Genomic DNA, 22,199 nt, shown 5'->3' with positions numbered 1-22,199 from the left:
AGATAAAGAGACTCTGTTGAGTCGGTTCCTCAGTGTGCCTGATCCTTTTCGCCAATTTACTGTCATGGATTATATTTGGCAATTTTCCTTTTTCTAACATCCTAGTCTTGTTTTATGTGTCTCCTGACGCTGTTGGCCTGCCTAGTGTTGTATTCGCTCTGCTTCTGCGTGGTGTTCCACGCTGACTGTCTCACGTAGCTTTCCCCTGCTTATCTCTTAGCGCTGTTCCTTTCCTTAGGAAATGAGAGAGCAAAACTATGTTAAGGAATTTTGTAGCAGTTTCTGAGGTCTCCACCTGTTTTCTCACACCAGGCAGTGCTGACAGGCAAAGCCCTTAGTGACCAAGTCACAGGGACAGCCATCCTCAGGGCAGACTGATTCTTTGCCATCAGCCTTGCATGTGTCAGAGCTGCTTACAAGGCTGCCCACAGCTCTTGTGCTTCTGCCTCAGTGCCATCTGCATTGTTCTAGAAACTCATTTTTGTGGTCTTCTGCAGTATTGTTTTCCAAGTGTCAATATGTTCCCTTCTGTGGGTTTAGAGGAAAGTAAACATAAGAGTTCACCTAACCACATCAAACTAGAGGTCTTAGGATTTATTCTCTAATTATACCTGTGCTTGCCAAAGTCCATGACCTTTAACCCTGCTCAGCTGCAAAGGTCCTTTTGTGACTTCCGTAGCCTTTTACCATTTGAGACACGGTCTCACTGTCTAGCTCTGGAACTTAACTCTGTAGACCAGGCTGGCTTCAAACTCACAGAGATCCTGCCGCTGTCTCCTGAGTGCTGGGATTAAAGGGATGGCATGTGCCAGAATCATCCCTTTTTATATGTACTAATTTACTTCTGTGGTCTTTCCTTCATTTTTTTACCTTTTCTTTACAGGGTCGGTTCTGGACATTACACGGCATATGCAACTCACGAAGGCCGCTGGTTCCATTTCAATGACAGCACTGTAACAGTGACTGAGGAGGAAACCGTTGTGAAGGCAAAAGCCTACATTCTATTTTATGTGGAGCGGCAGGCCAGAGCTGGATCAGACAAACTTTAATACCTCCTCTGATCATGATTCATCAACTAGACCGGACAAACATTTCCAAGTTTCCATAAATACTTGATCCAAGAGTTAATTTCATTATGCACTTTTCAATTTCCAGTTTGGGGTTTAGCTTGGTCAGTGGTAGTGACTTACTCAGTACGGGCACCAGCTAATTTTTGTTGTTGTTGTACCAGAAAACCTCAGCAGGCATTTTGATTGGCTGCTTTAGTTGTAATAATTCAATTTTTATATGTAGTTTTCAGAACTTAGTTCTGTTTGACTTTTTATATTAATGTTTTCAGTTCTCACCAAGGCACATTTGCATTTGATCTGTACTCACATGCTGAGAGTCACCCCACCTGCTGCCGTTCACACTGCGGCCGGGTCAGTGACTCCACAGTAAGGTCGTGTGTGCAGGATCTGTGGCCCAAGGGTTTCACAGGACTGCTCAGGAGCCCTTCTGTATGCAGGCGGCAGCTGACTGTGGCTTGGGCTGCTGTTTCTCAGCTGTGAATAAATCTGTCAGTGCTGTTGGCTCCGTGCTGAGGTCCAGAACTGCTCTGGTTCTTGGTTCTGTTCCTCTGCTAGTGTTTTCTTGGGGCAGACAGGCTAGGAACATTGCAAATAAGTGTTTTGAAAGTCCTGTGATTCAGCTGCATGGTGGAGGTATGTCCCATGGGCGGATTCGGTGTGCCCTTCAGAGGTGAGGTGTTTCCCTCCAGAGCTGACTGGCACCGGCTTTTAGGCAGAAGTGGAGTCATCTGTATTCTGGGCTTTAACTTGCTCCCTGCCTGAGAGGAGAGCCAGTTATTTTGTCTCTGAACAAGAATAGTTTCTATTCTTAAATTCAGTAGCTTAAAAAAATACTGTTCACAAAAATAGATAGAAGCACTATTTGGATTCAACCCAAATTTAAATTTGGCCCATTTAAAGAAGGCAGCTAGTGGCCAATGCTGGAACCAGTGATTGAGTTTGGGGATTGGAGGTCATGCAAATCACTGAGTGTAGAACACCAACATGGCCTGTTCTGTGCTCACCTCCTCGAGGGACAAACATGCACTTCATGTAGATGTGTTAGTAATCTTGTTTTTTCTATTAAAAGTAAGTTTGGTAGCTTTCCTTGGTCAGTGTGAAGTTGATGGAGCAGTCATGGCCCAGTTCATTTTAATATTACCTGGATAAATCCTGCATTCCCTCAGAGCAGAAATTACATAGAAACCTAACTTGAATCCGTCAGTAGGATGGCCACCTGTGGGTCAGTTCTCACTCCCTCAGTCACCTTGGTCATGTGTCCAGTGCTGCGTGCAGGGCAGTGCGGGTCTAGTACATCTCCATAGGGGACAATGCTGGTCTAAACTTTCATCCAGACAAACAGCTGTGACATCCTGTTTAAGCTGAGATTCAGTGCAGGAAAAAGGGACACCGAGGAGCTGCTGGGTGAGGTGTGGTGGAGGCATATGCAGTTCTGTTATTCTACTGCTTTGATCCACAGCCTGAGGGTCTGTTAGAACCTTAATAACATAGCCAAGCCTGAACATGAGTCTCAACTGACCTTGCACGCGGCTCCTGCTAATCTAGGCTCTTGTGGCATTTGTCTTGGCTTAGAATGGGCAACTGTTAATGACGTACACAATAGAGACCCAGAGCTAACACTGTCATGCCAGGTGGACCGCAGCAGCAGGCTGACTGTGGTGGTGGGAATGCTCTTTAGACAGGCAGCACTGTTGACATACATGGGGAATGAATCGTTTTTGCGAATTTTGTAGCAGCTTTATTGCTTGATTTTACTTAAGCATCAGTGTCTTGAGTGGCACCATGAAGACTCCTGAGAAGGTGACTGCAGTCATTTGCATTGCATGTCTGAGCCCCCACGATGTACATGTGCCTGTTTGTGTTTTAAATCTGTGGCCTTACTGCATCTGTTACCACCTCAGCTCTGTGCTGTTGAGGGCTTTCCCCACATCATGCATTCTAGCGGGCATGCAGCTTCTGCTCAGAGTTTATGCTGAGGCAGGGCCTCGCGCATACCCTGTCCATCAGCCTCTGGGAACAGGAACCTCCAAGTCCTCCCACACAGGCGGGGATACAAACAGGTCTCTCTCCATGGTGGAGAAACTGTGCACATCCACTGTATTCTACTCAGTGTGTAGCAACGACAGAGGATGCAATTAAACCAGTCACATGTGCTGGTCCTGCGTGTCATGTGTCTTACCTGGGAAGCCTGCCCAAGTTATTTCCCTTCTGCGGGGTACTGTGTATATTGTAACCTCCTCAGTCCCCTAAACTCTCCCGTGTCCCTCCTGCTGCTGAAGTCACCTCTTGCCCAGGCTTAGGTAAGAACTATTGTCATATCCACAGCACAGGAAGAAAAGGACACGTGCCTGTGACTGTCACCCTGGGAAGTGGCCCCCAGGTGAATGGTGGCTGTGCCAGCATCAGTTGACATGAGAACTTAGTAGCCCAGTCCATGATGCCAAGAGGACATCACTGTGCACGTGACTCATTTGCCCCAGCTGCAGTCACATCCCAGTGCCACCTCACCAGCTGGGCTCTTCTGTACAAAGTGGCGTTAAAGGTGTCTCTCCCCCTCCCCCCATGTTATTCCTGGATTGTTTCCAGTAGAGCTAAGAAATGACAGTGCAGCAGGGGTGGTCCTGAGGTCTACCTGAGCCAGAGGAGAGGCGGGCGGTCATTCGGGGGCCCTGTGGAGACCTTCAGGGGAAGCCGTAGCTGTCTTAGTTTCTCCTGAGGGAGTATTAAGAGCAACATCGTAGTCCCAGACTTACAGCGCAGCAGCGCCTGCCCTCAGCTGTGCTGTAGCACCTCCCACCACGCACACCACTCGGAGAAAGCAGAGCAGTTGGGAGCCGGCTGCATGCATCTAAACCCGTCAGACTTGCATTTCACTGTAAGCCATTTACAGTGTTCACAAACCGAAACTGAAAAGAGCTGCCTCTGCCCACCCTCAAATTTCTGGGTAATACTATCTAGGACAGATAATGAAACCATGTAAATCATGCCCAAGAAAACGCGCGCGCGCACCCCACCCCCAACCCCCGCACACACCCTTATACTCTTAAAACACTTTAGCAGACTCTTCTGTGACAGTTCAGGGTAAAAATAGAACCATTTGGGCTAAGAAAATCCTTCAAGCCAGGGCACTGGGGTTTGAAGACGGCTCAGCCTGGAAGCCATCAATATCCTGAGCTAAAGTATGAAAGGAACCTGGACTCCACTCACAGCTCAGGACCTGTCACATCCTTTAGCTTGGTAGACAGGACTTGCCTCTTCCTAGCAAAGGCGAGCAAGGGAGCTGCACTGACAGACACACTGACCATCGTCCTACCAGGGGGAAAGACTGCAAGCCCAGGAAGGGCTGTTGTGGACAGTCACCTCCAGTGAAAACACCTTGGGAAAAACCAAGAGCCCTGTGCTCAACACTCCAGTCAGCTCAGAGGAAAAGAAATCCCTTTTAAGGAAACTTTTAACTTCAACGGGCTGCTCTTCTGCTGGGACATTCAGGCCCTCTGAGTATAAGCTGAACCACAGATGGATCCTGACACCCGCCTTCCCCACCCCAAGCCTCAGCACCAGTTGTTGGCCAAAAATAAACACACCATTCCTCAACCATATATGTCCACCAGTCCTGATCTGGGGAGGAAGCCAGAGGCAGGTCAGACCCTTGCTGGGCACACTCACGTGAGGCCGCCACTCACCATGCACATAACTCAGCTCAACCGGGAGTGCCTGCTGTGCCTTTTCTCCTTCCTGGATAAGGACAGCAGGAAGAGCCTCTCCAGGACCTGCTCCAAGCTCCGAGATGTGTTTGAGGACCCCATCCTCTGGCCCCTGCTGCGCTTCCATTCCCTGGTAGAGCTCAAGAAAGACAACTTCCGGCTGAGTCCTGCACTGCGGAGCTTGTCCATCTGTTGGCATTCCAGCCGTGTGCAGGTGTGCAGCATCGAGGACTGGCTTAAGAGTGCCTTCCAGAGGGGCATCTGCAGCCAGCACGGGAGCCTGGTTAACGATTTCCTCCTGCAGGTGTGTGACAGGTAGGCTGCCTTGCCCCTGAGCAGTGTGGCCTTGCTGGCCTTAGCTCCAGGGGGACAGAGCAAACACTCCAAGAACAATCTGGCTCAGACTCAGACTAAGGCAGACAGTACCCGAGAGTTGGCTAAAACCGGCTCACTCTCAACCTCTCAGCTCCTGAAGCTGCTTCTGTGGCAAGGGAATTGAGTTCAGCTGGCCCTGCCCTTGGAGCAGCTGTCTTCACTGGCAGCCATAAAGGGCTGGGTGGGTCCAGCTGAGCCTGGATTGTCAAGGTCAGGTCCTGGGAAAAAGACTCCCAGAGGCATCAGTCTGCCCAGGCCTCAGAACTGCTGATGAGGAAAGAGAGCAGGGCACTCAGGTGAGCTGAGCCAAGCAGCAGAGCAGCAGTGTGTGTCTCCTCTGAGGAACACACTCATATTGCATAGTACCCGGGAAGGGGGGTGTATTTCAATTGTTGGGCAGAAGTGATGCTGAGAGTGTGATGTACCCCGTGCAGAACCGTCCGATTTTTAGGAAATAAGTCCTACATCACCTGCTTAATTTGAATCTGCAACAAAGCAACTCGTTTTTAGTAAAAGTATGCCCTCAAAATATCCCCTATTTGATCTCTTGATACCCCCCTCCCCCATCCCTTTTACAGGCTAAGCCACCAAATGGCCTGTCATATACCTTCCTGGGTAGGGCAGCTCTGGCCAATATGGCTCTGCCAGCTGCTGAGAAGCACTCCCTGCTAACAAGCGTGGATGGGTGCAGCTGCTGCCACCCAAGGTTAATAGCCACTGTTGACTGGCGCCACCACAGGAACAGGAAATACAGTGGCCTGCCTTTCGCTTTTCTCCAAGTTGGATTTGGGCTTGCCTCTGACCAGGCCAGGCCAGGCCATTTTGAGGAGTTTCACTAGGCTCAAAAACAACAAACTGAAAGGTGATGGGTGGAAGGGGGAGTGTCACACCCCAAATTGGTTCGCTCTTGCTGGAAGATAACCAGGTTTAATCCCCCAAACCAGAAGGTACGGCTTCAGATTACAGTATCTGCTAAGCACTGGTTCCTAGTGTCAGAGAAAGTGCAATGGGCACTCATTTTCCGGTTCTGGTGCTGTACAACTGTCCACAGACCAAATGCTTAAAACGTTCACCTTATACCTTTCTCTGCAAAATGAGAAAGTGAGACAATGAAGTCAAACAGTAATGAGAGAAGGGTAAAATGAGCTGGGCTGTTCTGGATTCTTCTGCCTTAAGTCATTTTCAGTCTAAAACTTAAAGGCAGAGCAGGCAATATGTTGAGGACTTCAATGAACCTTCATAGCTATTATGAGTAACTGTCTACTTGTCGAGTCACCTGGGTCACTGTGGGCCAGTCGGGGTAGCATGAGAGTGCGGTTAGCGCCAGAGGTGCAGGTGAGGGAGGCATGAGCTCGGTGTGAAATGGTGGCACGTTTTAAATGATCCTCAAGGGAGATGAGCTGGGCCAGCTAGGTGCAGGCAAGGCGCTAAGGTGAGGGAGGCGTGGAAAGCTTGACAGCAGGGCCCAGGTCCACACGAGCCTCCTCTCAGGAGGAAGCCAGGTAGCCCTCCCGGTCTCCAGGAAAGTGGGTTGCGTCTGCTGTAGTGGGCTCTGCTCACCTAGACCTCCGTTCCCACAAGCGCATGGGCACACACTGCCCCGCTCACCTATTGACACAGAAGTAAACATTGGTTCAATGATAGTCTGATCTCACTACAAATAAGTCCCAGATTGTGCCAACTTCGGGGCCTGGCTCCAGCTGCTGCCTTGGGTTCCAGGCTGCTGACCTAGGGGATGAAGTAACTGTTCCAGGCAACTGAGCTGAAAGCTAGACCCAACACTACGCTTTTTAGTCACCAGCCATTATCCCCAGGAAACCCTTCTACTCTCAGCGTTCCCGGAGAGGCACAGAGACCCAAGATCCCCTAGATGAAGGGGCAGGGGCCCTAGCTGCAGCCCTAGCCCCTCGGATTCGCGGCAGCTGTCTCCTGGGTCCTGCCGTGTGTAGGCCCGTGTCAGTGTCACCAAGCTCTCCCCACAGGTGCCCCAACTTGGCGTCCCTCACGCTCTCGGGCTGCGGCCACGTCACTGACGACTGCCTGGTGCGCCTGCTGCTCAGCTGCCCGCACCTGCGGACGCTGCGCCTCGAGAACTGCGCGCGCGTTACCAACAGCACGCTGGCAGCCGTGGCCGCGCACGGGCGCGCGCTGCAGACGCTCCACGTGGATTTCTGCCGCAACGTGACCGCCGCAGGACTGCTTCGCCTACGCGCCGCCTGCCCAAACCTGATCCTGAGCGCCGAGCACAGCGCGGCCATGATCCCCGACCAGCCGCCACGAGCGCGCGGGTGCGCCGCCTCGGTTTTCCCGGCCGCATCTGGGGTACAATGCCTACCTCACCCCAAGGGTCCCTATGGCGGACGCCCGCACCAGTAAAGAGGCGGATGCTTGTTAAACAATCAGGTGCTTGTCTTTAAACGCCCGCCCCGCCCCCACCTTTCCTGCTGTGCGCGCCCACGCGCCCTAGCGGAGGAGCGGCGCACAGGGCGGGCGAGAGGAAGAACCCAAAGCTAGGATTTCCCTTGCCACTCGCGCCCATATGGAGCGGGATGCACAAGCCGGTCTAGAAAACTCGCTTCCGTCCCAGCACGATTGCTAATTACCAATATTTTCTCCTACAGTTCTCACAAGGGAAAAGTGCATCACTTTTAAAAAGCCAGTATTTAGAGAAAAAGCAGTGCTGACGCAGAAACGAGACTTTTATTTCTCAGATTTGCTGCCCATGAACCTGGACTTTCAGGTCAACTTCACTTTAGTGGTCAGGGCCCTCCCTCTCAGTTCACCCAGCGGCCTCCCGCTTAGTCGGGGGGGGGGGGGGGGGGGGGGACGGGGGACAGGCAAGCAAAGTAAATGCGTGCAGCAGGGAGTAGGCAAGCTCAGCGGGACTCCTCCCTCCGTCAGCTGTAATCCAGGCTCCTTGATTTATCTGCACCCAGGGTTTTCCAGTTTTCTGTGAAATGCTTTCCCGATCCCTACCCACAGGTTCCTTAATTTGTTTCCCATTTGGAAACGGCAAGAAAAAGACAATTTCTGTTCTGTTCCCATGGAGCCGCTATTCTAGCGCAGGTTGTCATTGGTACAGGCGGCTTGTGGGGTTGGGTGGGTGTGACCCGGGAATTGATGGCAACCTTCTGGGTGGGGAGGTGTTGACCAGCTTGACGCTTGAAGCGAGCCAGGGAGCCAAGCAAGCCATATGGAAAGTGTTTCCGACCAAGAAACTGCAAGGCGCCAGACTAGGAGCTTGGCTGGGGTTGTTATCAACAGCAGTGAGATCAGTGGAGAGGAGTGGAGAACGGGTGGAAGGAGTTGTGAAGGACAGACTATGTGGGTATAAAGTGAGCCTTTGGCGGTGGCCTCACGCCAGACCACACCAAGCACAGGGAAAGCCTGTGAAGTCCCACTGAACTCCAGGCACATGCAGCAGGCACAGCCTCCAAATCCATGGGGGCTGCTGAGAGGCTTTCCTACTGCTGCCAGTTTCTGAGCTGTGGCAGTGTCTAGCCCAGAGCCAGGGGCACACACAGGTCTTTTAATCTGTGGGAACGCCAGTGGATCACCTAGTGTGTGATGAGGATGTTCTCAGTAGCAGGAAGAGCTCAGCAAGCACCTTCACTCAGGGTGGGTGGGGCTACCAGAACCACTGGAGCTGTGCCTTCACAGGTGTTATCAGGCCACGTTTTCACCAGCCCCTGGAGCTCAGGAAGCGGTGCACAGCCTCTGCACAAGGCAGGCCATCTTCTTGGCTGGAAACTGCCCCAAGACCACATCAAGCTGGAGCCTGGGGCAAACAGAGACCAGGGCTGAGAATGCTTAGGTGGTGGGCCCCAACCCTGGGGAAGTCTGAGGTGCTGCGCAGGAACTTGTCTTGCAGAGACACACACCAGTTTCTGCACTAGCTGAGCCTCCTGGATTTTGGGATAGCAGTGCTGACCTGTGACCCAGCCCTTTTCCAGAGTCTGTAAATGGAGGCTATCTGACCCTGAGAAACGCTCCTGGCCAGCTCTTCCAATCAATGTCCAACATGTGATTTTGGCTAAATATCAAGCCTTTAAGGCACTAAGCTTCATCCTGGAACAAACCTACTTGTTTGTGGACATATGGGAAAAGCTTGATTTTGTTTTTTTTTTTTTTTAAGGTAGAGGGTTTATATTTTCTTGAGATTGATTAGGGCATAAATCTGCAATTTATCTGTTAATTGAGACCAGCAATTAAGGAACTGCACAAGTCTCTACAGGGGTGAATGTAACCAAGGGAAACCAAATCCCTGCCCCCAGACCCACCGGCTGCTCCACAGATAAGGAACCCTAGTCTTCAAGAATCAACAGGGGAAAAAAAAACAAACCAAGCAAGCAGGTTTCCAGTCGAGAGGTAGCGTGGTGTAAAGTGCATCTGCACCTTGCAGATTATCTGGGCCAAAGCCGAGACACGTACACTAGGTTTGACACCATCCTGCTAGAGTTCCTACCTCTCCAGGCAGAGCAAATCTGCTGTCAAAGATCTGAGCCCACAGGGCTAAGACATTACTTTCAATTAAAGTAAGCTGAAGCCTGCCGATTGCACACCTCAGTTCAGGAAGAGGGGAAACACTGCTTGTCACTGGAACACACCCCAGAGGAGTCAAAGGGGCTGTGATCTCATTCCCACAGAATGTTATTCTTAGTGAAACTCTCCTGGCCCTGAGGCAAGGCAGGTTTTTTTGTTTGTTTGTTTGTAACCTCAAGACCAGAATGAAGGGCTTGTCTTTGTCCAGAAACCCCTGCTTTCCCTTGGAACTTGAATCTTTCTCTAGGAAAACTTCAATAAAACGATGCCAGGATTCTTAGCTTTACAAGGGATTTTCACTCAGATTAAAAAAGAGAAACACCTGCCTTTCTACTGACACGTTCTAGCACTTACCCTCCCATTTCTCGGCCTGGTACCTTAGTGGAGCAGGCTGTCAGCAATGACCTTTCCTTTGAGTCCACAGGAAGCAGCTTGTGAGACAGATTTGGTGGAACTAGAAGAGACATGCTGCCCACCGACCCACAGCTCTCTCTGGCACTCGGCCCCAGGAGCCTCACAGCAGGCGGCCACCCTCCCCAGCACACTCAGCTAACACTCTTGCACACAGGAGCAACTGCCAGTGACCACAGGGGCTAGGTTCAAGCACCGAGTGGGACTCTTTCCCAGCCCCCCATCCACACACTAACTCTCATGGACTCGGTCACCCACTCATCCACAGGCACTTGTTGATGCTGCTGAGTCCTTGCAGCGGCATAGTGGTCTCTTCTGTCTCCTCTAGTTCTTTACCACATGGCACTGGCATTGAGGTGCTGCCTGGCACCGGGTGTGAGGCCTTGCAGGAGGGAGGGTGGTGCTCTAGGGCAAGGGAACAAAGCCAGGATGCCAGCAGAGCAGGGGGAAGGAGGCGTTTGGCTCCTCCCACCGCGTGACCCTCAGTTGGTCCTTTTTCAGATGAAGCTGGTGCCCCGCCTCCGGTTTCTGAACGGGACAATGAGCACTGAAGTGATACTGCTGAACAGCACATCTGGGCTCATGTCTGCCTCACGCCCGAGCCTGCAGTTCCCTTGGATCAACAGCAGCAGCCCCCACTCTGATTCCTGAATCTGCTTTATTTCTCTGCATAAGGAACCCTGCACAGGCGAATCAAACTAAAACAAAATAAATATATGAATATTCATGTAAAACTGTCCTTTCTAATGAACAATTATACACAATGTACAATTTCATGTTCACTGGGTGGGCTTACAAAAATGTAATCATTCCCAACTAACAATGCACCAAAACGGTTCCATGCAAACTTATCCAAAGTGACCAAAAATACAGAGGGAAGGAGACCTGACCGAGCAGTTCATTTCTGCTTTTTGTTTTTGTACAATCACAGAAAAAATAAAAACATCTAATGTTCTTTGTTTCATTTGAAGTAACTAAAGGTCGTCACTGTTTATGTCAGCTTATGGTTCCTAAAACATCTATGCAGTTACCATAAAAGTACACATCAACATCGAATCGGAAGTGAGCATTACTGAGAGGTGGTGACAGCACCGTCATCAGTCAGTAGTCAGTGTCGGAGCCCTCAGCGTTGTCCACGTTTCTTGAGAGCATGTAGTTGTCCATGTCAATTGAGCGACAGTTGTTGATGGCGTACCGCAGGCGCTCAGCCATGACCAGCTGGCTCGAATAGGGGGGCAGCCGCAGCTGGAAGAAGCAGGTCTGTGAGGTAGGCAGACTGTCATGAGGCTGTGGAGAGACAGGCCAAGAGCCATTACCAAGTGCACTGGTGCACCAGGGAGCGTGCGGTACACAGCACCCCCGTGGCAGGAGAGTGTCTCTCCCTGACTTCATGACAGAGCCCAAGGCTGTGACCATCTGGCTGATCTGCATGGAAGCAGAAACTAGGTCTTGGCAAAAAGCACGTGGGAGCAGCCGCCCTGGCTGCCATGCCCGTTAGGCAGGTTACTTCTTCCTTCCACTGCCTCGGATGGCCTGCAGCGGGACGCGGTAGCCCTGACGAGGACCGCACAGAGCCCCGTGCAGAGTGTGGCGAGCGGTCCCTCCTGTCTACTGGGGAGCACAGACCTGAGGCCAGGGTGCAGTGGAAGGGCCAGCGTGCTACCATCATCCCTGCCTCGCTGTTGCTCACGGCTGATGAGGAGAAGCCGTGAAAGCCAGGGTGTGCACTAAACTGACCATCATCATGAGTGTGTTTGGAAAGTTGGGTTGATTTTTTGTTTTGTTTTGTTTGTTTGTTTTGAGACAGGGCTCCTCTGTGTGGCCCTGGCTGTCCTGGACTTGCTCTGTAGACCAGGCTGGCCTTGAACTCACAGACATCTACCTTCCTCTGTCTCCTGAGTGCTAGGGTTAAAGGTGTGTGCCACTACCACCCAGCTTGGAAAGCTACACACACACACACACACACACACACACACACACACACACACACACACACGGACACACACACACGGACACACACACACACACACACACATGGACACACACACAGACACACATTGACTCACTATATAAACCTAGCTGGCTTGGAACTTAGTAGGTAGACCAGGCTGGCCTTGACCTCACAAAGATCTGCCTGCCTCTGCCTCCCAAGTGCTGGAACTAAGGGAGTGCGCCACTATGGCCAGCATTTAAAGAAGAATTTTAAAAGCATACAATTAAAAATGGCTTCTGCTAGACAGCATGTTATGTATTTTTTCTAGCCCTCCCTGTTAACAACCATATTCTAGACTCTTTCAAGGAGAATAATGATATTATGGTATTAATTTTTTAGACAGGGTTGATATGTAGCTCAGGCTGGCCCTAACGAGCTCCTCCTTTGGTACTGGTACCACAGTGTGTACCATGCCGGCTAGGAGGTATTTAACAGTAAGTGTTTCTTTCCTTGCAGTGCTGGGTTGTGAGGGCCAGGGAAGCGCTCCCTATGGGCTACATCCTTAGCCCTGCCCTCTCTCCCTAGCTCAGTGTTTCTCCTCAGAGTTCCCCAAAGGCAGGTTGCATTTCAGTGGTGGGATCTGCAGCCTCCATGTGTGGGAGCCACTGATGACAGAAATGTGGGCAGAAAAGGCTAAGGACATAAGGAAGCAAGGGCAGCAGATGGCTGAGATTAGCAAAATGTGGACACTAGAGAGGTGGTCTAAGGGCCACAAAAGCCACCCCCCAGTGCTCAGTTTCCTGAGGCAGGTGATCAGTGGGGCTGCTGGGCAGTATGGGACACGCTCAAGGCGAGGATCATTTCCAGAACTGAACAGAAGGGAGCTATTACCTCCTTCTCACTTCACTGTGCAACAACAAAACAGACTGACAGCTTATAGCTCTTGGCTAGTCACGCAGAAAATGTGTGGGGAGACTCTCCTCACCGCCTTCCCCCAGCACAGCAGCCCCGTGAGCCCAGGCCAAAGCCAGGAGCAGGGCTCCAATTGGAGAGCGCTGTCTGAACGGGGGTGGGGTGGGGGGGGTGTGGGGGGGGGGGGGGGGGGTGGGGTTTGCAACCCCTTTCACAGTCAAAGGCCCTTTCACAGGGGGTTACATGTTTACATTCTGATTCATAACAGTAGCCAAATTACAGTTATGAAGTAGCAATGGAATAGTTTTATGGTTGGGAAAAAGGGGAGGGTCACAGCATTAAGGAGGTGGAGCACCACGGCTCAGCAGCAACCTCCAGGAGCCGCAGAGACTGGAAGAACACAGGGCAAACACTGACACTGCGCAGAGAGCCGGGTGCAGCACCTTATTTTCCTTACCATTTCCTTACCAAACACCATACAACTACTTAAGAGGACACCCCACACCCAGGGAAAGGGGGACAGGCTATGGCTGACAAAGAGGAGGACAGAGACACTCTAAGTGCCAGAGTGTAGAGGTTAAGAGGAGGCCACGCAGAAAGCACAGGAAGGAATCCCAGAGGGCTTTCTGGAAGACACAACACTGGTACTGTCCTTAAAGGGCAATGCTTGCTGTGCCCAGATGGAAGGGCATGAAGGGGAGAACTCACTACCTCAGGGTGCTGGAGAGACAGGCGGAAGCCATCATGAGCAGGACACGGAGGCTGTGGAGCTGGCTAGCAGCAGTTACCTGGAGGCGGTCTAGGACCCCTGAAAGGTCTTCAAGGAGAGCAGCACAGCCAGCAGTGCGCTTAGAAAGACGGCTCTCGACCTAAGCGTGCTTATTCCTAAGCCACCTGCAAAATGCCATGAGGCTGGGGTATCTGCAGCTAGGGCCTCGACCCTGTGCACTCCTCCTACGGCGGCATAGTCGGCCGGCACTGCTGCCTCTGTCTCCAGGCTTCTGTGCTTCAGGTGTGCACCAAACAAGACTGGACCCTGGCCCAGGAGTTACACCCAGAAGCAGCAGGGCCTGAGAGGCAGGAAGTATGAAGAAGCCCACTCAGCTCTAAGTCAAGATGAGGGCAGGGAAGGGTGCTGGCGGCAACACACTTTCCACATCCCTCAGGCCCTTTCCTAGCCACAGCTGAGTGAAGCTCAAGTTTAGATTTGACGCCCCAAGGGCTGAAGCCTGACGGGGGGGGTGGGGGGGGGACCCTTCTGGGGAGGTTAAACTCTGCTTTCTCTGGCAGGCAGGCAACAGAGAAGGAAAAACAAAACAAAACAAAAGGGCAGATTCTAACCAAGGAAGGAAAACCACCCACTTACCCTGTCAACCTTCATGATTTGAAACCTCTGGGAGATGTCGGCGGTGTTGGCGGGCAGGCGGGAGCGCCCAGACACGAAGCGCATGAAGAGCACCCGCTCCTCATTGGAGAACTCTTCCAGCGTGCGCCACAGCCACTGCACCAGCTGCTGCTGCTCGTCCACCTCGCGGTAGCGCACCACCTTCTTCAGGACCTCCACAGAGATCTCAGGCATCCCGCACACCATCTGCTCCAGCTGTTTGGCCGTGAGCAGGGACAGCAATGGCACAGGGACAATCCAGGACATCCCTTCTCGAACTGCAGCCACCTGTCCCCACGAAAGGTTGTTCACTTTAACACACATTTGTTGTGTCGACAGACACATGTTCTGTCTGCACCCAGGGCCACCCTTGTCTGAGCTCCGCCCTGCTCTGAGACTCTTTCTTACACTCCTAGTCTCAGGTCAAAGTCCATGCCTTCTCTCCCCAGAGAATTGTAGCACCTGGGCCCCTCCTCAGTGAGCACCCACTCATGTGTGCTGTTCAAGTGTGTTGTGTGGCTGATGCCTGACCTCATCTATGTAAGTGGCTCTTGAGGACCAGTTCTTGCAAAAACTGTGTCCGCCAAAACACAGTTCCTGAAAAGGATGAAGAATGAGCAACAGCAAGTCAATAATGACAAGGAATTTCGTCAGAGCATCTAGGATCTACTACTTACTATCATTTTAATTTCCTCACATGAAAAATGAGGTAAATATTGTCCGCCGTAGGTAATGACAAGACGGTCTGGGCAGTGCCACCAGCACTCATAATCACTGTTTCTGCTTTCCCAGCACAGGGCAGCGAGGCAGCCGGAGACTGGAGGAGGAAGCTCCAGGCCTCTGTGGCGCAGGAGGGCAACCCTCCTACAAACACTTCTTTCTAGGCCCCCTTCCAACTATCCCTGATCTAAAAGAAGGAAAACTACAAGCCTCAAAACAAAAGCTACACCCTGGGAAAGGCTCTGGGCTGTAACTGGTGCAATGGTTGCTGTGCCTGGGCTGAGGGACTGCCCGTAGCATCCCTAAGGTACTAAGGGGCATATCTACCCTACCGAGGGTCAAAGCCAGCCCACCATGACAGTAAAATAGGAAGCAGTGTGACACTGAGGTGTGAGGCTGGCTGCTGAGAGGTAGCAAGGAGATGACTGAGGACAATCACAGGAAGAAAATTCTACAAGATGAGGCAGAAGTGAAAGTGGAGGGGGCCAATTCGCCGAGAGGAACAAGGACAGTGGATGGTCAGGAGCTCAGAGGAAAGGTCCGCAGAAGCAGCCTGCAGTGAAACCTGGCTTAGGATCTGGGTCTATGGTAGGCGGTCTTATTTTCTCTAGGTTCTGTGCGTCTGTGAGATGCCGACAATAACCCTCATTTCCCAGAGTACCCCAGGGAGTTTCCTGCATACGATGAGGTCCAGGACTAGGCCAGACCAGTTCACTTTACCAGTTATTCACTAAACCTTCGAAGATTATAAATATTCATCGGGGCTGGGGCTGTAGCTCAGCAGTACAGCATTTCCCTTGCACAGGCAAGACCCTGATCTTAATCCTCAGCAACACACACATAAACCCTCCCCCGCCATGAACTGGAGACAAACCTTGAGCCTTGGCCTTGTAAACACTGTTGCTGACTGAACCTAACTTTGCTAAACTAAGAAAACAAAACAGTTTAATGACTGAACTGGCTTGGCCCTAAAGCCAAGCTCAAAGAAGGAGCCCAGGAGTGGATTTCAGAGTGGAGCAGGCTTGTGCATGAGGTGCACTCCTGGCTGCAGCAGGGATCGGCACGGGAAGGAGGAAAGAGGTCTTGTGAGGCTGTAAAACCGTGTTCAGGGCTGACTGACCCAGTTCAAGCAGGCACCAGATGGGACAGTAGTTAAGAAATAGGGGCCAGACACGTGAACAGGAGTGAGGAGAGAGGGCCTCAATGCTGGAGAGAGAGCTTAGCCTCAGACAATGACCAACTCAGAGGTTATTTCAGGGGGTGGGTACTGAGCCATGGCCTAAGAAGTCTCGGATAAGATCTGAGACACAAGCGAATCTATGCATACGTGGCAAACAATGCCCAGAGCTGGCAGGAGCCAGCGAGCTCTGGTCTGACAAATTCAAGCATCCCAGGCCACTTCCTGCACCAGGATGCTTGTCTCACCTGCCGGTCCATCTCATGAAGTCGGTACTCAATGGCCCTTTCCACATACTCCTTCCTGTTGGCAAATGTGAGTGGGATACTATTTCCTCCAGGGATTATGGGAACCATTTTACCATCAGCACTCTGGCCAACAAAGGAATCAAGAGGAATCATCTAAGAGAAGAAAAATAATGTTGTTACATGGTAGAGAGGACGAGAGAAGGCAGTCTCTCACACGAGACAGTGGTAGTGAAGACGGCAGGCCAGGCAGCTCTGACTGCTCAAGACCGTCCTGACCCGTCTGCTCCAGGTAAAAGAGGCACATTTCTGTCCCAAACTAGGTCTGTTGTGTTCCAGCCATGTAGGCTTCCCTTCCCACTTGGTGCCCCTGGCTGTCCATTCTGATGTGTAGAAAAGTTGTTGAAATGGAAGGAGCAGACCTGGGGGCTGGACCAGCTCTACATGCTAGCAGCTACCTGGGCCATTAAGGCTGAGCCACCAGGGGCAGCTTGGCCAAGGCCAGGCTTACAGAAAGAGGAAGACAGCATCTGATTCTACCTAGAAAACTGATCAGTGCACACAGGAAGACAGCAGTTAGCGAAGCCCAGGTGAGTCAAGGCTTACCTCATGGAAAGTCTCTTCAGTAATGCCACTGTCTTCAATGTGAAGAATGCTGTTAAGGGTTTGCACATAGAGCAGATCCACTTCCTCCAGGTCCTCCAGGGTAAGCGGGACACAACACAACTGTTTCCACACTAGAGGGGCCAGGTGAAGGTCCAGAGGTTTCTTTGTACGAATAGCAACCCCCATTAAAATTCCCAAGAACTTAAACTGCATTAAATGTTCATCAAGGCAGGCAGAGGGGTTAAAAAGGAACCTGTGAAAGAAAAGTAAGTCTTTGAGCAAAAGATTTCTCCAATTAGAAATGAGTTCCCCACACTTAGAGCATTAGATTAGACCTGTGCCATTGAATTCAGCAGTCATTAAGTACGCTCGGCTATTTAAACTCTAAACATCCCACTGGCCCTCATTTGGCTTCCGGTGCTGGAACTGTAAGCATGTACCATCACACCATGCTCAACTTTAGCTCCTTAGGTAGTCTGCTCACATGTGCCCATTCACCAAGCTTGTACGTATGTGAGAATGAGCATGTGTGTGTGAGAGCGAATGTGCATATGTGTGTGCATGTGCGGGGCTCATGAGTGTGTGGAGGCAGAGGAGGCCCTTGAGTGTCCTCTATTGCTCCCTGCCTTACTTTCCTGAGACAGCGCCTACTAGTGCTGGCTGGCCTGAAATTCACTATGTAAACAATCCTGGCTTTAGATTCACAGAGATCAGTCCGCCTCTGCCTCCCGAGTGCTACGATTAAAGGCATCAGTCACTTGACACGTAACTTCCACTTTATTTCTTGAGACTGGATCTCTCACTAAATGTGAAGCTCACCTGTTTTGGGCTAAGGTAGCCAGCCACTGAGCTCTCAGAACCTGCCTGTCTCTAGTCCCAGCCACTGAGCTCTCAGAACCTGCCTGTCTCTAGTCCCAGCCACTGAGCTCTCAGAACCTGCCTGTCTCTAGTCCCAGCACTGGGCTTCCAGGCACAAGTGGCCATACTCAGGTTTTATGTGCTGTGGATTTTGTTTTCAAGTGCTCTTACTTACTGAGTCATCTCTGCAGCTCATATTTTGTTTCTATTTTTTAAGAGACAGCCTTGCTATGAAGCTCAGGCTAATGTCCAACTCATGATCCTCTTCCCTCTACTTCCCAGGTGCTGGGGTTGGTTACGTGCCACCATTCCCAGCTATGCTTAGAAAAAAGTAAGAAGTAATGAAGATTCAGTGGGGACCCGTGTGGAGCAGTGAAAGCAGGAAGCACTCAGGTGGCTGTCATTTTTAAGACGTGTGAGAACCACGCCCATCTTACCTGTCTCTATTGTAACCGACTTCTGCGGTGGCGTTAGGAGAGGGGATGAGGAGGTCAACTATGCCAGTCTCAAGTTCCTGCAGGAGAGGGCTTTGCTGAGAGATGCAATCCAATGCATCGAGAACAAACCAGCGACATTAAAGGTAATACTAGCAAGGGGGCATTTTGGGAGCTTATAGTGCTATACTTCAGCAACCTCCACAGCTTAGCTATTAAACTCATGAAGTCCTCCCTGTGAATGAAAGGCCAGCATGAGAAGAGCCACTGGTGAGCAGCTGTGTGGTATGAACAGCTGTGCTGAAACTGCAAGCTGATTTGACAGTGACAGCCGAGAGTTACTCAGGCAAAGTGGAGGACCAACACTAATCTTGAAGCACGCTACCAGTGTGGCTTCCAAATCATAATGGGTCCAAACTCTTTTTCATTTTCTTTCTTTCTTTCTTTTTTTAAATTTATAGTTAATTTCTCTTTTTCTTTTTTAAAATATTGTTTCAACTCCAAAACAAATGTATGTACTTGTATGGGTGTTTGTCTGCACTCTGTCTGTGCACCTCGCACGAGCAATATGAGGGCACTGAATCCTCTAGAGCAGAGAGTAGGTACTGAGAACCTAGCCTGGAAGAGCCCTGGGTGCTCCTAACTGCTGCAGTGTCTCTCAGCCGCAGTTGACACTCTTTAACACTCATTTTTCTATTCATCTTGAGCTCAAGAGCACACAGTGGTCCTGGATCTGTCTCCTACATGAAGTATTCACATGTCACCATTGTTCCTTCTACTGCAGCATAACTGGCAGTGGATGGTGCTAAGGTATTTCTGCAAAACATTCCCCAAACTCACTATAATTCACTACAAGCACTAGCAGCGTAACTGCAAGACTCACAGACTGACAAACACTGGCAATAATCAAAACACCATTAACAGAGCTCAGTGGGATGCCACCTGCAGGTACCTGGCACATCTCCGTGATGGTGTCATCAAACACTCCTCCAGCATCATCAGCCCCTTCTCCAACCAGCTTAACCTTCCAAGCTCGGGAGGGTAGACGGAGGTCTGATGCATTTAGCTTTACCACTTGCCTCGCTATTTGCACGAAGATGGGCTTACACTTCCGTCCTCTAAACAAGAACAACAAAACCCATCAGAAGTAATATAACACAACTCGTCACCTCCACAGAGCTCCACAGAGAGCCTTGGTGACACCCTCTCATCAGTAAACAGGCATGGGGACTAGTGTGAGCACTGTCACACAGAGATGCGTTAGCAGTAATACTCTAAACAATTACAGCAAGTTAAAGAAACACACATGACCTACCTGGTTGATATTCTCTTTACAGTAATCTGAGGCCCATAATTTTTGCCTTGAACCATGGTTTTCCCTATGGAGCGTACCATGGGGAGCGTGTAGACTCTTGGAGCTAACAGAGGCCGCAGTTGTCCCTGTACAATGCCCCACGTTCCAGCATTGTAATGAGATGTGCTGTTCTGTAGACAACATAAGATCAAAGATGGCATAACACAAGACTTAGAAGAAATAGTACTTTTAGATATAATTTCTTACTGAAATGTCCTTTAAAAGCATAGGTCTGAATATCAGTCGCAATTAGTAGCTTAAAAAAATAATGATAAAATGTGGTTACTATTTTTTAAGGCTTAGGAAATAAAGAGGAGGAGAAGTGCAGACGGAGTGTACCGCCATCCACACGGTGACCACACTGACGCCCTGCACGGCCTTCAGCCTGGGTGTGCACACATACATTCTCAGCAGTGTGAACATGTACTAGTTAGATGTTTCTCAGCTACCTTTTCTCATGGCTTTGTACCAGTTCTTTCCCACTTAACTAGAACCAGTTCGCTGACAGTCTAGTGCAACAGAGCACCCTCCTGCCTGTCTGTTTCCTGCGTCTAAGACATGGAATCAGCTCTGTTCTCTCATCACTGGTGTTCTGAAGGTTTCTAACTGAGAGCTTTACAAACAGATACACATTTTGGCAGATATGCTTACTTAACCTCATTCATTTTCTTCTTAAATTGTGGAACTATTCTATAAAGAGAGACAAATCAGCCAAATTTACTTATTTCCCCAACTTCCCTTTACTAGATTGAGAATGTTCCTTTGTGAGGAGAAAGAAGTTTCCTAAACTAGGCTGACCTGACTCTTTGGCACTGTGAACTATGATCCTAGCAGCACTGAGTACTTAGATATCCTACCCGCTCCCACCCCCATATCTTTTTTCAGGTCTATGGGTGGAACCCAGGTGCCTTGTTAAAGCTAGGAAGACCCCTACCAATTGGCCACTCACTACCCACTTAACATCATATATTAGACTGGTCAGGAGCTTTGGCATGCTCAGGCACCCATGGTTCTTTCAATTTTAGACAACGCAAAACACTTTCTGTTCAGCTACTTGTTCACAAGTCAGCAATAGGATGGAATTACAACTGTTGACTTCCCTGTTCTTCTTGAGTCACAGATCAGACACATTAGCCAGGAGAGACTTTTTTTTTCAAAGGCAGCGAGGCCCTGGGACCTGGCAAGCCCACCATGGGTGCCACTTCCCAATCCAGCACTTTACCTGGTTGTTGGGGCTGAGATTCAGCAGCCTCCACGACGAGTACATGAGGTCAGAGAAGTGGTAAAGCAACCGGAGCCTGGCCCGCACCGTGTGGATGCTCACCTCTCTCAGCGCCCCGTACTGCGGGGGCACTGCATCAGGCAGACCCAGCTGGAGAGGCACTGACACACCTGCCCAAAGTACAGAAGCACTTGTGAAGGAAAATACAATGCTTCAATTTTGAGCATTTTGAAAACTTTCGGACACAGTGAGCATAAAACAATCCCTGAGTGGACACCCGGCCTCAGCGCCTGCCACCCTACACTTGCTACGATTGCTGTTCTACATGGCGCCTATTCTTCTACCCACTAACTCAGCCTAGCTTGTAGATGCTTTAGTGCTTGTGGTGTAAATGAGAACAACCCCAAGGGCTCATAGATTTGAATGCCTGGTCACCAGGGAGTGGCACTGTTGAAAGGATTAATAGGTGTGGCCTTGCTGAAGAAAGTGTGTCACAGGGAGTGGGCGTTGAGATCTCAATAAGCCAGAGTCTCTCTCTTCCAGCTGCTGCAGATCCAGATGTAGACCCACGTCTCCCTGTGTGCCGCCATGATAATGGACTAACCCTCAAGCCACAGTTAAATGTTTTCTTTTATAAGAGATACCATGGTCTAATCATGGTGTCTCTTCACAGCAATAAAACACTGACTAGTACAGTACTGATCCTTAAAACCTAAAAACAAACAAACAAAAAAGAAACCAAAACCATCCAGGAGAGGTGGCGCACGCCTTTAATCCCAGCACTCCGGGAAAAGGGAGAAGGAGGATCTCTGTGAGTTCAAGGCCAGCCTGGTCTACAGAGCAACTCCAAGATAGAGCTACACAGAGAAATCCTGTCTCAAAAAACCAAAAACACTTAAAAAAACAAAAACCAAAACCAAATATTATAAGGCAAGCAACCGTGGTATAGGCTCATAAGTCCTGCAGAAGTTCAAGACCACCCTCAGCTACATGGCAAGTTTAAGGCCATCCTGGGTTACATGAGACCATCTCAAAATCCAAAACAATATAACAACAACAACAACAAAATACATGCAAAATTAAAACAAAAAAGCCCCAAACAAACAGCAAAGGAAACCTAGTCTTTTCTTCTTGAACTGTTTTTATTTGAATAAAGGGAGAAAAAAAACCAGTTATGGCAGGGGGTAAATTCTTCATTTCCTATTCAATAATTGTCAATCTCATCTTAATGCATGGTACATATGAGGACCAG

At 50.2% G+C, this 22,199-nt stretch overlaps 3 protein-coding genes across 4 annotated transcripts in view; 2 read left to right on the top strand and 1 right to left on the bottom strand.

Annotated features, from left to right (window-relative positions):
* Usp3 (ubiquitin specific peptidase 3) overlaps positions 1-2,293 on the top strand; it is a 79,357-nt gene extending 77,064 nt beyond the window's left edge. Inside the window, exon 15 of the mRNA XM_051156701.1 lies at positions 884-2,293. Coding sequence (XP_051012658.1) covers positions 884-1,049 — 166 coding nt within the window. The 3' untranslated portion in view covers positions 1,050-2,293. The remainder of the gene's footprint in view (positions 1-883) is intronic.
* A 2,347-nt stretch (positions 2,294-4,640) lies between these two features.
* On the top strand, positions 4,641-7,571 carry Fbxl22 (F-box and leucine rich repeat protein 22). 2 transcript variants are annotated; one of them, XM_051156695.1, is made up of 2 exons: positions 4,641-5,089; positions 7,120-7,571. In XM_051156695.1, the coding sequence occupies exons 1-2, from the start codon at positions 4,671-4,673 to the stop codon at positions 7,523-7,525; spliced, it is 825 nt and encodes a 274-aa protein (XP_051012652.1). In that variant the 5' UTR covers positions 4,641-4,670; the 3' UTR covers positions 7,526-7,571. The 2 variants fall into 2 exon arrangements, with proteins under 2 accessions (XP_051012652.1, XP_051012653.1); XM_051156696.1 differs by having other exon boundaries at positions 4,648-5,089; positions 7,132-7,571.
* A 3,597-nt stretch (positions 7,572-11,168) lies between these two features.
* The window catches only part of Herc1 (HECT and RLD domain containing E3 ubiquitin protein ligase family member 1), a 161,019-nt gene continuing 149,988 nt past the window's right edge, over positions 11,169-22,199 (bottom strand). The window contains exons 71-78 of the mRNA XM_051156694.1: positions 20,948-21,117; positions 19,687-19,856; positions 19,324-19,489; positions 18,375-18,451; positions 17,080-17,332; positions 16,477-16,629; positions 14,314-14,619; positions 11,169-11,389 (exon numbers count right to left, since the gene is read on the bottom strand). Coding sequence (XP_051012651.1) covers positions 11,204-11,389; positions 14,314-14,619; positions 16,477-16,629; positions 17,080-17,332; positions 18,375-18,451; positions 19,324-19,489; positions 19,687-19,856; positions 20,948-21,117 — 1,481 coding nt within the window. The 3' untranslated portion in view covers positions 11,169-11,203. The remainder of the gene's footprint in view (positions 11,390-14,313; positions 14,620-16,476; positions 16,630-17,079; positions 17,333-18,374; positions 18,452-19,323; positions 19,490-19,686; positions 19,857-20,947; positions 21,118-22,199) is intronic.

Source organism: Acomys russatus, chromosome 14 (genome assembly GCF_903995435.1).
Source record: "Acomys russatus chromosome 14, mAcoRus1.1, whole genome shotgun sequence".
NCBI lineage: Eukaryota > Metazoa > Chordata > Mammalia > Rodentia > Muridae > Acomys > Acomys russatus.
This window is presented reverse-complemented; position numbering and strand designations above follow the sequence as displayed.